The sequence below is a fragment of the Carcharodon carcharias genome, chromosome 18, assembly GCF_017639515.1.
Source record: "Carcharodon carcharias isolate sCarCar2 chromosome 18, sCarCar2.pri, whole genome shotgun sequence".
NCBI lineage: Eukaryota > Metazoa > Chordata > Chondrichthyes > Lamniformes > Lamnidae > Carcharodon > Carcharodon carcharias.
This window is the reverse complement of record NC_054484.1, coordinates 40,531,707-40,546,904: the sequence shown is the minus strand read 5'-3', so window position 1 is coordinate 40,546,904 and position 15,198 is coordinate 40,531,707. Positions and strand designations below refer to the sequence as shown.

General features: G+C 44.2%; 1 protein-coding gene across 1 annotated transcript in view; it reads left to right on the top strand.

The window, feature by feature from the left end:
- tmprss7 (transmembrane serine protease 7) overlaps positions 1-15,198 on the top strand; it is an 87,199-nt gene that overhangs the window by 22,049 nt on the left and 49,952 nt on the right. Inside the window, exons 6-8 of the mRNA XM_041210878.1 lie at positions 390-428; positions 6,500-6,728; positions 12,741-12,874. Coding sequence (XP_041066812.1) covers positions 390-428; positions 6,500-6,728; positions 12,741-12,874 — 402 coding nt within the window. The remainder of the gene's footprint in view (positions 1-389; positions 429-6,499; positions 6,729-12,740; positions 12,875-15,198) is intronic.

The window sequence follows — 15,198 nt, the reverse complement described above, 5'->3', positions numbered from 1 at the left end:
TTGACATGTTTTTCTGAAATTCTCCCCTCCCTTGTTTTAGTGAAGCTGTTAAAATTAAACATGTCCATTTAGAAGGAACTTCAGACCAACTTATTAAGTATTCATAATGCTAGAGTCTTATGACATAATTTCAGGATCATTGTTTTTAATGGACCCTCTAGAAAAAGTTTGCTAATTGCTTAACAATGATAGACCCTGAAAATTGTGTGTGTGTGTGTGTGTGTGTGTGTGTGTGTGTGTACCTGCACCTGTGCATGTTGTATGTGTTTATAGGTGAAAGGTTTAAACTCTTAACAATGTAACCTAATCTACTATCTTACCACATTATACTAAGCTACGTGCCCTGAAATATAAAATAATTTTTATACTTTTACTTTTGTAATTGATAGCTGGCCTCCGTTCAGATTACATTGCTACAGCAATGACAGGTGAGAGTTTTAATTTAATATGATTTTGTGTAAATTGTCCTAATCTAAATACAGATAAAGGGTAATTTAAAGAAAGGAAGCACATTTATCAAGCAAGTTTCAAATCCTCAAGGCCTCCAGGGATGGATATTGGCCAGAATACCGGGAAAATTCCCCTTGTCTCCTTTGAAGATAGCGATGGGCTCATTTATGCCTGCTCAAGGCAACAGAATCCTGATGTGCGTGTTTGGGTCCCAGCGGGTAGGCACAGGATAGCTTCCGTGCAGACTTACATGACTGGGACCTCTCTTTAGGTCTACCCCTCCTTAGATACAGGGATCCTATAGGGAAACACCAGGGGTGGAATTTTCTGGTCCCACCAGTGGTAGGTTGCGTGGTGGGCGGGAGTGGAAAATTTAGAGAGGCCAAAAGTCGGAATACCGCCGGCGGGAAAATAAATTGGAATTTTCCTCTCACCACTTTCACTGAGGGTTGAGTGTGGGTCGGATGTCTTGCTGAACCATGACTGGAACCCCATTTGCATGCATTACCAAGTCATGACTACTCATTCAAAATGCAACTTGCTGGAATCAAGTTCCCCCTCCTAATTACGTGCCACACCAGAGGGAAATTAAACTGGTCTCATTTACGACTGGATATAAGTGATGTGCAGCTTTCCACCCTCACTTCGCTCGTAACTTTTGGGTGAGTGCAACATTTGGAACAGCTTTGCTCCAGGTCCTCAGTGATGCCAGTGTTAGTACACACTGGTGAGGGTGTATGCTTATGCTGCTCATGGTGGGTGCTGCGGGTGTTGAGCTGGGCTGCTCATGGTGGGTGCTGCGGGTGTTGAGCTGGGCTGCTCATGGTGGGTGCTGTGGGTGTTGAGCTGGGCTGCTCAAGTGGGTGCCGGGCTATGGTGGGACAATAACATTGTGTGCAGTGGGCCTCAGGCAAGGCTGCACTCTAAAATAGAGACTAGCATGGCGACTGGGGCGGCGTGGAGGGGTAAATGGATGACGGATACAGGAGGATAAAGGGAGTATGGTGGTGCTTGCGGGGAGGGGCAGACTGGGAAGATTGGGAGTGGGGAAGCTGGAGCCCGACACTGAACATTGGAATGCGGACATAGAAGTGGGATGAATGGGATTCAGATCGCATGAATGCAAGGGGATGCACACAGACTGTGGAGAAAGAAAGGTAGGGGGCCAATGTGGCATGAGAGGGAAGGCTTGCACATATACTCATGAGTGGTGTTAGGGGCAAGTCTTGCACAAGAGGGTTGGGCTGCACAGAGACTTGTGGAGGGGAAACGGTCTTGTGGCCAATCCTAAAGGAACCAGACAGCTGGGTGAAAGACAGTCCTAATCCCTGGACTGGGGCAGAGAGGTCTGATTGAGAGATTAAAGGCTGTCCTGGGGCTCTGTGGACCACTTAGCCAAGGTGAGAGATTAAAGCACTCCAGGCGCTTTGCAGGCCATGCCAAAGGACTATGCATGGCATGCACGCCCTCTTCCTGCCCCAGGGACGGGCAAGGCCTGTGTGCTCAATAGGGTCCAGGCACAGCTTGGTGTGTAAGACGTGGTCATAGTCTCACAGATGTTGGTGATGGGGGTGCTTGGCTTGGCACAGGGCTGCAGATGGGATGGTTATGGTCAGGGGAGGCATCTGCAGCCTGAAAATGGGGAAAATGTAATAAAGGCGGGGTACTTGAAACTCTCTTGGGTTGGGGGGGGTGGGGGGGTGGTGGGGGGGTGGATGGATGGACATCTCTGTATTTCACTGTGCACACAGCCTCCAGATGGGGAGGGGTAAAGTGAGCATGGGGACATCAACAGTGATGGGTTCAGGGGGGAGGCTGGAATGCCCTCCACAATGACAATGGGATTGAGGGTTACTGGAGGAGGCTGGAGAATCACCAGAGGGAGATCTATCTGAACATCATGAGGTTCCAGGAAGATCCTGAGGCTCCAGGAAGATTGGGGGCACTTGGACACTGACAGAGGGAGGGTCAAATATGGCCTCAAAGCAGGGAGGCAGCACCACCACCTTGAGACCTCAAAGTTATGATGCAGTTTAAAATTGAAACGGGAAAAGAATTTGCAAGGGAGGGGGCTGAGGCAGTGTTGGAGGAGCCCATGGCTGGATTCGGGGGCCCTCTTGGGACACCCTTAAATTGCTTAGAGTAACAATGTTGAAATGAACTCTGAGCTGATACAAGTCTGGAAGAGTGTTTTGAGAAGGTGCAATCGGAGCCACTGACGTTTGAGCACTTTAACTTGAGGGTGCAGGAGCCACTGAGGCCACAATAAAATAGATTGATTTGAGCATTAACAGAAAGAAATGTAAGATGCAGCCACCCATTATGGGAACACAGCTGCTGGATATCTGCAAGATGATCAATGGAAGCCTGTAACTCTTTCGAGTACAAACCCGTTTCCATCTATTTCAGATGAAGTTACATTGTTTCATAGTTTGCCATTGTGAGATTTGAACTCTTGATCTTGGGGTTACAAACTCAGTACCATAACCACTTGGCCATTTAGGCCAAGCCATGGAAGCGTGTAACTCTTTCGAGTACAAACCCGTTTCCATCTGTTTCAGATGAAGTTACATTGTTTCATAGTTTGCCATTGTGAGATTTGAACTCTTGATCTTGGGGTTACAAGCCCAGTACCATAACCACTTGGCTATTTAGGCCAAGCTTATGGAAGCTTGTAAGGTGCTTTCTCCACTTGGCATGGCTAACAGGCCAAAGGGCATCCAGTCATTCCAAAAGTGCAGGTTAGGGATAATCAGTATACCAGATCAGACATAGCAGGAGTGCCTTAAGTAAGGTTGAACATATCATGGATGCGTTGAAGCCTTTTCCAACCTCTTGAGCTGCCTAGTTTAAATTTCAAACTGTGTTTGGCAGTTAACAGTGAATCACTATCACTGGTGTATTCTCCATGGCAATGCCACTGGCCAACAAATCAGCACTCTTCACATACAGCATAAATTGTTGATTTCCCCTCATATTGGTAATCTTGTGAGTGTCCTGATGAGTGCACGATGATAAGCTTAGATATATCTCTTTCTTCAGCAATACTCAAGTTCTGTACCACCAAACGACTATTTACAAAATGGTGCTGTTGACTTTTGTGCATGGGGCCAGCTTCTAAACTCACCGAGTTCTTCCCATCCTCCTCCATACTCACTGCCTCCTAATTTCCATGCCTCCTGTCACTATTCAGCCTCCTGCTATTACCCTTGAGCTCATCATTATCGATGTGGATATTGCAGTTCTCTTTCTGAACCCTTTAATGTTGATGTCCCTGTGCCATTTGTCAACCCCACCCCTCCTCTTCCCGAGGCCACATGCACCTTTACTGTTTGGGACCCGCCTCCCGAATGGTTCATTCAATACATCCCCATAACTTTACAGCTACCGCCTTCAGGGATCCAGATGCCTCCACTGAATGTTACTGTGCCCTCTGTCTCACAGTACCATGACTCAAACCCCCAGGACCTAATGCCTTGGGTGAATAACCATGCCCTGCACACCATACTGTGCATGACCATCACTGCCCTTGCCCAATTCAGAGACCAAGACATGCTTGCCATGCAGACCCTCTAACGTTGCCTGCACAGCCCCAAGTCAGTATGTTCAATATGCCCCTGTCAACGTGGTCTCAGCCCCAAGACAGTCTCTTCAATATGCCCTCGGCAGTGTGGCCTCAGCCCCAGGACAGTGCCTGACCCTTCCTTGCACAGTCTTTATAACTCTTGCCCCAGGACAGTCGTCCATTATCCACTCTGTTTCTTGACCACCCCTAATTCCACCTCTGTCTCACCCCTCTCCTCTTGTGTTTCCCCTCCCCAAGTCCTGCCTCTGTATCCGCCCTCCCTTCTTGTGTTTCCCCATCCCCCTCCCAGTCTTGCCTCTATCTCAACCCTCCTGTGCCCAGACTTGGTGCAGCCTTCCATGCCCAGCCTCAGCTCAACTTGTGCTACAGGCACCCGCTTTTTCACACTCTTAGAGGAAGATGTAAGCAGCGTCTACTGATCTCCAAGTCGTGGACGAACTGAAGCTCGCCAGGTGGACACCACTTATATACAGTTGTGAAATACACCATTTTAATTATCTGCTGGCAGAGCACTTAATTTGGAGAGGGCATAATTCCAACGAGTTGGCCTTTTAATGAGCAATCAAGAAATATAAATGAATGCAAATGTGGCTCCCGACATAGATCAGTGGGAGCCTCGGACCTGCCTTTAACCCACCATCAAAGTCAGGAGAACAAATTCCACACTAATTTCCCAACGGCGAGAAACTGACTTTTTCTGTCATGCCAAATTTAGCATCCCCACCTGGCACGATTCCCGCTGTTGGCAGGAGCAGAAAATTCCGTCATTATCTTTTCTGTTTTTAATTTCTGTCTTTAATCTGCACTGGAGGGGGTGCAGAGGAGATTCACCAGAATGTTGCCTGGGATGAAACATTTAAGTTATGAAGAGAGGTTGGATAGACTTGGGTTGTTTTCATTGGAGCAGAGAAGACTGAGGGGTGACCTAATCGAGGTGTACAAAATTATGAGGGGCATGGACAGTGTGGATAGGGAGCAGCTGTTCCTCTTAGTTGAAGGGTCAGGCACGAGGGGACACAAGTTCAAGGTGAGGGGCATGAGGTTCAGGGGGGATGTGAGGAAAAACTGTTTTACCCAGAGGGTGGTCTGGAATGCGCTGCCTGGGAGGGTGGTGGAGGTGGGTTGCCTCACATCCTTTAAAATGTACCTGGATGAGCACTTGGCATGGCATAACATTCAAGGCTATGGGCCAAGTGCTGGTAAATGGGATTAGGTAGGTAGGTCAGGTGTTTCTCACGTGCCGGTGCAGACTCAATGGGCCAAAGGGCCTCTTTTGCACTGTGTGATTCTGATTCCATTAATTCATTTCCCATGAGAAGCAAGTACACATGTATTTATTTACTCTGAGCTCATCACATAGTTTGCCCATCTATCCTTGAGTACATTGAGGTAGTTGACAAATTTGTTGGGAAAAAAGTACAATTTGGAATCAGGCTGATTGAGAATGCGGGTGCCTGGTGTTCAGCTGGGACCAGGGGGCAACAAGGATTTGACAAATATGACGATAGGTCTTGTTATGTTGGGGCCTTGCCTTTTGTGAAGCTCTCATAAGGGGTTATTACTTTGCAGCTCCACTCTGACTTTCTTGTGAGAAGTTTGGGGGTGGAGTGAGTGGGGAATGGTGATCTGAATTTGCCTGGCTATATGGACATCCAGAAACGAGTTCCGGATTGCTTGTTAAATTCCAAATTCCACGTGGCATATGCCCAACACATATAGGACTCAATTGTTTGCTCTGAGGAGAATTGTGCTCTCTCATAGCAAGTGACATGCTATTTTGCAGTTGATGGTGGCAATTGTGCAAGCCTGCAAGTTTCAAGGGGTTGGGTTGGGTCATTCATTAATGTCTGGACCTGAAGGGATTGTGAGTTCTGCCATACTTGCAGTCTTGTGGATTACTACCCACAGAAGCTGTATGAGGTAAAGAGTTGAATATACTCAACTAGAATATATTCGACTAGAATATACTAGTGTATCCTTTCGGCTACAGCTTTTACAGGATTCATCCTGAAGAAGGATTGGTGTTGAACATGTCCGTTGATACATTTGTTATGAAACATGTAGCAAATACATCTGGAAATTCTCAATTGTGTTCAACTGGAGGGAAATGTGGGAAATTAAAATAGCTGAAAATTGTCTCTTAATTCATTGGAAAGCCATTTGTATTTTAAACATTTCCAACAGATGCAGCAGAACAGATAGAAGAAACAGAAGGGGCTGGAATAGAGATTTTTAGAATATAAATTTTCATGCAAGTTTAGAGAGTGACAAAGCATCTAAGTGCCAGCTATATTGGCAAATCAAGTTAGTTCATGATGGGTGTGATATTGAAATGACTCAAATACAGTACATCATTCTTGAATTGGTTGAAAGGATGTGTCATCTAAAAAATACATGTAGGGAAAGATTGGGAAATGAACATACAATGTTAAACCAACTATAATAATATTTTGCTATTTCCAGGTTCTAAATATGTTATGGATAAATCTGCTGAGCAGACTGGTATTCTCGTTCCTCTAAACTTCTTTGCTGCCTCTGGACGAGTAAGCTGCCATTTCAAGCTTACTTCGCCACCAGGACATGTCATTCGCCTCTCTCTCAGTTCTCTGCACATTGAACCTGACAGTTGTGTCACAGACTCGCTCAACATTTATGACTCTCTCATGCCTATCAGGAGTAGGAATTTGTACCGGTATGTATTCCAATTGTAGTGCTTCAAGCATTTTTGGATAACTTAGTCTCTTCATTGATCAAATCTACATTTCTGTTGAATTTACATTATAATGTATAGTAAATCGTTGTGCATAATGAGTAAGGACTATCTTTTATCTTGCATGTCCTGAGGATAAATTAAGTATTTGAATAATCTTGTAATGCTGTATCTCAACATTACATGTAAGTTATTTAAAGAAAAAAAGCATCTTACATGCAATTGTATTATAATCTGCAAACTCCTATAGAAATACAAGCCTAAAAATTACTGTTGCAGATTAGTGGATGAATGCTTAATATAACTGGATGACATTATTTTGTCCCCTATTAACCTAGCTGTTTTTAATTGGTTAATACATGTTGGTTGACTTTTAAATGCGCTCTGAAATGGACTAGCAAGTTTCTCAGTTAAGGGCAATCAGGGATAGGCAATAAATGTCAGCCTGACCAGTGACACCTGCATCCTGTGAATGAATAAAAAATACATATCTGCTAAACTAGCAGACAAAGGAACATCTTATGAATACATCAACCATTCATATCACTGTCACTAAGGTTCACAAAAGCTTAGAAATATGTTGGAAACAAAAGATAAAGAAAAAGTGAACCAGACCATTGTTTGTGGAGGTTTTGAAATAAAATAATGACAAAAGCCAAGAATATGGATTACAAACCCAGGAAAAGAACCAGACTTTAAAGGAGAATGGAAGTGAAAGATGAAATGGGAAATTTGAGGAAGGCTCTATTTTATTTGAATCCAACTTAATTTATTCTGCACTTAGCCTGACTATTTGCAGTCTCCATAAAGGGAAATTCCATGTATTAATAGATTTTTCCCTTTTTATTTATTGGTCCAAATATTTCGGTCTCTGGATCGTCGGAGACTGGACGTACAACCGAAAATGTGGGTCTGGACCCCTGTGGAAGTCCTGATGTGTGGACCTATGTGGGAATTTCCCGGGCAGTTTAAACTTCCGATGGGCAATATCCCTGCTCCCTGGGACCCTCTGCGAATGTCTCTGACTTTGAGACTTGTGACAACTTTGCAGTACTTACCTGGATAGTTACCCAGGAAATTTTAGACAGATTAAAACCTGGTCTAACACATGGCAAGTCCACACCCCAGACCACCTGACTACCCCAGCCCCACCCTGGATCCGCCATCAAGATTTGACCTGACTACCCAACTAACCTCCCACTGGATCTGACTATCCCCCGACCAGACCCAACTACCCTTCTGACCAGACCCAACTACCCCACACCCCATCCCACCAACTGGACCCAACTACAACCCTAAATGGACCCAACGCCCCACCCTCCGCCCCACTGACCAGACCTGACTACTCCCCTGACTGGACCCGACTACCCACTGATCAGACCCAACTACCCCCAACCAGATCTGACTTGACCTCTCGATGAACTTCCTGACCACCATCCCCGCCCAACCACCTGACTACCCCTCCGACCCAATCCATCCATCACTGACCTAACTACCCTCCCCAACCAGACCTGATTACCTATCTACCCACCTCACCCACCTACCCATCTACCCACCTCACCAACCCCAAGCACCTCACACAGCTACCCACCTCACCCACTCACCCACCTGTCCTCACTTACCCACATATCCACCCACTTCACTCACAACCACCCATCCACCTCACCTACCTACCCACTTACTCAATGACCCACTCACTCACACCCACATACCCATTCACCCACTCACCCCATTCACTCACTCACTCACCCATCTACCCACTCACCCATTAGCTCATCCATTCACTAATATTCATTACCAAAATATGGCAGCTCATGCCATAAGAAAGGGCCTCTAACTCTCCTCCGCTCTGGTGGAGTTCTCCAGAGGTGCTATGATGCACACATTTCTTTGATGTGATATTCCAGGGATACCCTGGAAGTAATGCACAACAGAGTCTGCTCATGAGAATCTTGGTGTGTAGAGGCAAAGTGCCCAGGATTGCCACTGTTTGGAAGATTCAGACCAATATCCTTTTAGTGCTGCTTTTACTGGTCATCCTTTGCAGAACAGTGCCAACCTTGATCTAGGGATGCCTCTGCATTCACCATGTGGGCACCATTTTCTGAAAGGGCATCTAGGGTAGCTCACTCATAGGAAGTCAAATGTTTGTCATTTTTCAGCCATCCTCCGGTTCCAGTCCTTTTGATTTGTGTGTGATCTTGTGCTGCAAGCAGAGAAGTATCATAAATTAATGAAGTGCATCAGTGACAGACATGTTCCCAATCCACAGCCTATCCAATGTATCACAAAGTGACTGTGCATCAAGCAACCAGATTTTTTTAAGTGATTTCCTGTTTGAAGCTTTTATAAGGTGTCAGGGTTTCAGTTGTAACTTATAACTTGAATGTGTAGCTTCAAAGGTTGCAACAGCAAGAGATAATGTTCTTCCCTTCCTTCTTTGAGTTCTCAGCAGGAGACCCAATCCAGGCCAGGAACACGACAAGCAGATTGAATTATAGCTACCCCCACAAGAATTGATGGGAGGTTAATGTGCACTGTCCATAGGGACCAGGTCAACTGTGTAGCGTTAAGGCAGAAGTGGTGCTGATCTGGGAAAATCTACTCATTTAAGTAACCGCCTATCACCTGTTTGTAGGAAAATTTAACTCTGAAATATTAGTTATCATTACTTTTAGTTCAAATTTCAGGATTATCAGGCTAGTCCATACCAGAAACAATAACTCAGGACAAAGTTAATAGTCACACGGACAAATACGGGCTCATTAAGAAAAGCCAGCATGGATTTCTTAAGGGAAAATCATGTTAACTAACTCGCTGGAGTTTTTAGAGGGTTGATAAGGGTACTGCCGCTGATGTGGCGTACATGGACTTCTAAAAGGCATTTGATGCAGTGCTGGACGACAGACTTGTGAACCAAGGTATAGCTCATGGAATGAAAGAGATGGTAGCAACATGGTTACGTAATTGGCTGAGTGGCAGGAAACAGAGGGCAGTGGTTAATGGATGACTTTCGGGCTAGAGGAAGGTTTGTAGTGGAGTTCTCCTTGGGTAAGTGTAGGGACCCTTGCTTTTCCTGATATATATTAATGACCTAGACTTTGGTTTATAGGGCAAAATTTCAAAGTCTGCAGATGGTACAAAACTCTGAAGCATTGTGAACAGTGAGGGCATTAGTGTAGAACTTAAAAGGGACATAGACAAGTTGGTGGAATGGATGGAAAGGTGGCAGATGAAGTTCAAAGCAGAGAAATGTGAAGCAATTAATTTTGGTAGAAAGAACATGGAGAGACAATTTAAAATAGCTGGCACAACTCTAAAAGGGGTGCAGGAGCAGATAGACCTGGGTGTATATGTGCATAAGTCATTGAAGTTGGCAGGACAGGTTGAGAGTGCAGTTAATAAAGCACATAGTATCCTAGGTTTTATTAATAAGGGCATAGGGTTAAAGAACAAAGAGGTTATGTTGAACTTGTATAAGTTACTAGTTTGGCCTCAGCTGGAGTGTTGCGTTCAGTTCTGGGCACCATATTTTAGGAATTTGCGAAGCTATTGGAGAGAGAGTGCAGAAAAGATTCATGAGAATGGTTCCTGGGACAAGGAACTTCAGATATGAAGATAGGTTGGAGAAGTTAGAACTGTTTCCTTAGAGAAAAGAAGGCTGAGAGGAGATTTGATACAGATATTCAAAATCCTGAGGGATCTGGACCAGTGGATAGGGATAAACTGTTCCCGCTCGTGAAAGGATCGATATGGAGAGGGCACAGGTTTAAAATAATTAGTAAAAGAAGCAATAGTAATATGAGGAAAAACTTTTATGCAGTGAGTGGTTAGGGCCTGGAACACTCTATCTGAGAGTGTGGTGGAGGCAGGTTCAACTGAAGCATTCAAATGGGAATTAGACTGTTATCTGAAAAAGAAGACTGTGCAGGGTTATGAGGAGAAGGCGGGAGAATAGAAGTAGGTGAGTTGCCCATTTGGAGAGCAGGTGCAGACACGATGAGCTGAATGGCCTCCTTCTGCACTGTAACAATTCTGGTGATTTAGATCTGTGATATTTACCTTTTAGGAACAGGATAAGTCAAGAGAGCTTGCTATAGATGTAGCTCATATTTGTTTACAGTATGTTATTCGAAAGCCAGTGAAATAATTTAATGCTTATAAAACTGAAACCCCTTTGTGAACATAGTAACATCATAATTTTTGGGAATGAGAAGACTATTGGTCTATGTAGCTTACCCTTCCATCAACAACAACAGCAACAACTTGAATTTATATAGCTCCTTTAAGATAGTGCTCCTTTGAAGTACCTTAGGATGTTTTCCTATCAACAAAATTTAGCACCAAGCCATATAAGGAGATATTACTCTTATCATCCTCTTAACTGCAGCCCTATTCATTGAATTCTTTTTTTCCTCTACTTCCTCCCATAAAGTCTGCACCACCCACCTGTCCAGATGGTGTCCTGCATTGCCAAAAGCATGGTGACTCTCCTTCTATCCACTTTCAAAACAGCAATTCCACTGCTGTGTCTGTGAACTGGATAACCGATGGCCGTCACTGCTCTATTATTTTAGCAATAAGATCTACAGGCTTAGTTAATGTTTGTTTCACAAGAGATCTCTGCCCTTTAAAAAGCAGCTGCAGCCTTCTACAAGCAGTCATTGCACCAGATATTCCACCTCCCATTCAGCAAGCTCTTCAACAGGAATTCTAATCAAAAGAAAAAGATTTCTGATGCTTAAGTAGGAGTAACATTGGAAGATCTGATAGGGCCAGCTATGCACTGTCATGTGGATGCAACAACCTATAGCAATTTCCATATTGCTACGAATGCAGAAAGATGTCCCAGGAAATTCACAATGTAAATGATTAGCGAGCAGTTTTCAGGAGGAAGTTAAGAGAGGTGACTGAAGGCTTTATCAAAAGGATGGGATTTTGGGAGGCTTTTAAAATGAGAGGGGTAGAGATTCAAGGAAGGGAGCTTCAGAAAGTATGACCGGGGCAGGCGAAGGTTTTATCACCAGTGATGGAGTAGATAGGGAATGTGAAGATGGCCAAAGTCAAAATACTGGAAGATATTGAGGGGAGGTAAGCAGAAATGAGGTTGCCAAGGTTGGGTGGGGCAAGCTCATGAAGAGATTTGTCGATGATATGAGGTTTTTAAAATCATTATTTTGGGCACGGGGTGGGCGGGGGGGGGGGTTGGGGTGTGGGGTGGTGGGGTGGCCTGGGTGTGTGGATGCGGATGTGGAATGTAGTTTAATGAATATTAAAGATGATTAGTGAGTAAGACGTGGGGCGCAATTTTACAGCCCCATTGTGGATGGGGCAGGGCTGGAAAATGCGGCGAGCTATTCAAAACTCCATTTACTTTGGCAGGAGTGGAAGATCCCGCTGGCAGGAGGACCTGTAAAATTCCACCCATAGTGTGAGCCAGGTTGTTAACGATTTGGAGTTTATGGATAGGGGAGGTTGGAAGACCAGTAAGGAGTATGTTTGAAAAATTATACAATGAAAGCATTTGGCCAGAATTGGGATGAAGTAGAAGGAGAGGTGAGTGATATTGCGAAAATGGAAGTAAATGGTATTGGTGATGAATACTACTTATACAATCACAACAATAGGAAACTACACTTCTGATTTTGACTTTTGGCTTCTTCATAGTAGCGCAGATCTTTGATCAATATTACCGGGAATGATGCAACGTAGATACCAAAATTCCATTTCAGTTTTGTAGCCCTGTGAAAGATGTACAAAATCCATATGCAGGAAACACATTTTGCACAACAGATTTTAGCTTGCAATTGAAGTACAGAAGTATGAAACCAATTTATTTCTTGTATATTGTTTTACATTACAATCATAGATAATGGAAGTCCTCTCATCTGATAGGGATTTCTAAAATAGGAGCAATGACCAATGCAGTGGTATCTTACTCAAATAATTAATAAATTGAAATTTATTTCTGTCATTTGTGTCTTTTAATTTCAGAGTCTGCGAACACTTTGCTTCTTTCCCAGTTTCCTTTGTATCCACTGGCAATGGCATGTTTCTGTCATTCAAATCCCTCCGAGTGCATGGAATAAAAGAAATAAATGGCTACTTTGAAGCAATTCCTAAAGAAAGTAAGCTTTGCCACATGTCTGCATTGTAGCTCTGATTAAATTTTATTGAGCTCTGAAAACTATTAATTGGTGTCTTCTTTGTCTAGTTCATAATAACAGTAAAATTAACCATAATTTAACACTAAAATGATAACTTGATTCATGTTGCTTCTCCAGTGAGATCCATGTAATTATTCCTAGTTTTGTAATACTGAAGGCCAGCTTGCTGCCAAATTTGTTTTTCTTATGGGGTTGCCAGCACAGTTAGTTATTTATGCAAGCAAGGTTGTGACAGTCCTGTCAGGTAAACTGATTATTAATACACTTGCCCTGTTTTACCTAATTTGACCAGAACAGCTTATTATATTCATTGTATTCCTATTTAACACAAAGTTGACATTTGTGCAAGTTTGTCCAATGTTGTTTGCTGATGCATGTACAGATACTTTAAATTGCATTTTAAAAAAATATTTTTAACAGTAGGAGTGGTAGAAGAGGGAAATAAACAGAGAAGTAGAGGGCAGGGACACAGGAATTCATGTTTATTAATAATGGGCTTTTATCTATTCCTGAAAAGTGTGCCTGGTTTAAATCAGTGCAAATTCAGCTCTGAAAGACTGGGTAGCCAATTGGAGCAAACAAAGTAAAAATTACAAGTTCTATCATTTGTCAGAAGGGAGCAATGGGAAATTGAAATGTGAAACTGGTGAACTAAGGGTAGATCGTCTAAAATTCTCTAAGTTACATTATTAAGTCAAGAGAAAAACACTTCATGCAAATTCAAATATCTCGAAGTTGACATCAGATTTGATCACACAGTGCTTGTTTTTGGTCACTAAAACAGTTCCCACTGTGAGGTTGGGTTGCCATGAGACAACTGATGCCACTGCACACTGGTCACATGCAATTCTGTTTTGCCCAATGAGTTTTCCTGCTATTTCATCACTTATCCCAAGACCAATTTGGGAGAAGATGACAGAGGAAAACCGGGTCTATGAGCACAAAATCCTGCTTATCCATTTGACTTGCTGACCAATCAGAAGCTGGATGCTCTCCAGTACTGATAGTGCCACTGGGAGTGGTGGCTTCCGCCAGAAATACAGAGGCCTTCACTGGGTGAATGAGGGACCTCCCTGGTATGCTGCTGGCAAAAGCAACAAGGTTTGCTGGGGCGGGGGTGGTTTCTGTGAGACCCATGCAAATCCAGTTAAATTCCTGACCCACCATTAAATCCTGGAGAGCTCAAGGATAATTGGTTTTACATAACGAGCCTTCCTGTTGCCAACAGTTGGGTTTCCTGCAACGGGCCTTCTCACCTCTCACTAAATGTGGGATACCTTTCCCATCCAGTCCTCCCGGCCCCGCCCCCCCTCCCCCTCCCCTGCTCCATCTTGCCCCTCCATTAAATTCCACCCAGTTTCTCTTCCAAATTAATCTATTCTTCTCTCCAATCATGTCAAAACCTGTTTAGTTGGACACCCATCAGTTTATTTTGCTGTCATTTTGGCTGATTAGCAGCTCTTTCTGAATCAGAAGGCTGTGAATTCAAGCCCAACTTCAGAAGTGGTGTAAGGCAATGGGCAATGAGGGCCAGTGAGTATCCTGCTTTGCCTCTTTTAAGGAAGGCCCACCAAATTAAGTGCCACTTAGGCACTTAACTAGAAAGTGGAAGGTCTTCCGCGGGATCAAGGGCCTATGGGCAGAGCAGCCAGCCAATCAAAGGCCAGAATCTCTATTAGAGTGAGACGGTAGCTGCTGCCAGTGCGACACCCACTCAAGGCCTAGGATCAAAGCTGCATTTGAGACCACAGGTGAGTGATGGTGAGTGGAGGGTTGCCAGTAGGTGGGGGTTCGGCAGCATTGGTAGGGATAGCTCTCAGATGGAACCCCTTCCCAATGCTGTGTCCCTCAATCAGGCAGCGAGTGCCCATTGAACGAGAGACCCCCCTGGGAGCTGGCAAGCAACCCTGCAGAGGTTTGCTCATATTCCCCACGTGGATTACTACGAGTGGTAGTGGAATGTGGCCCTTAAGTGGCCATTAATTGCCCACTTTAGTTCTCAAATAGCAATGGGGTGGGAAGGCCATCCACAGGAGTTCCTGCCACAGACTTAATCAGGGTGGAAGTGGGAAAGTGATGGTGTCCCAACCTGCCACACTCCTGCCTGATTAAATGTCCTGGCCACCAAATTTGCCACAGGAGGGTATTAAATTACATCCCAGGACTTGAACAAAACCTAGATACACTTCAGTGCAATACTGGGAGAGGTGAAGTGGGTAGGGGAAGTGTTGCATCATTAGAAATATCTGAGGTGAACTAGTTAATTAGCAGCTGAGTTTTTGCTC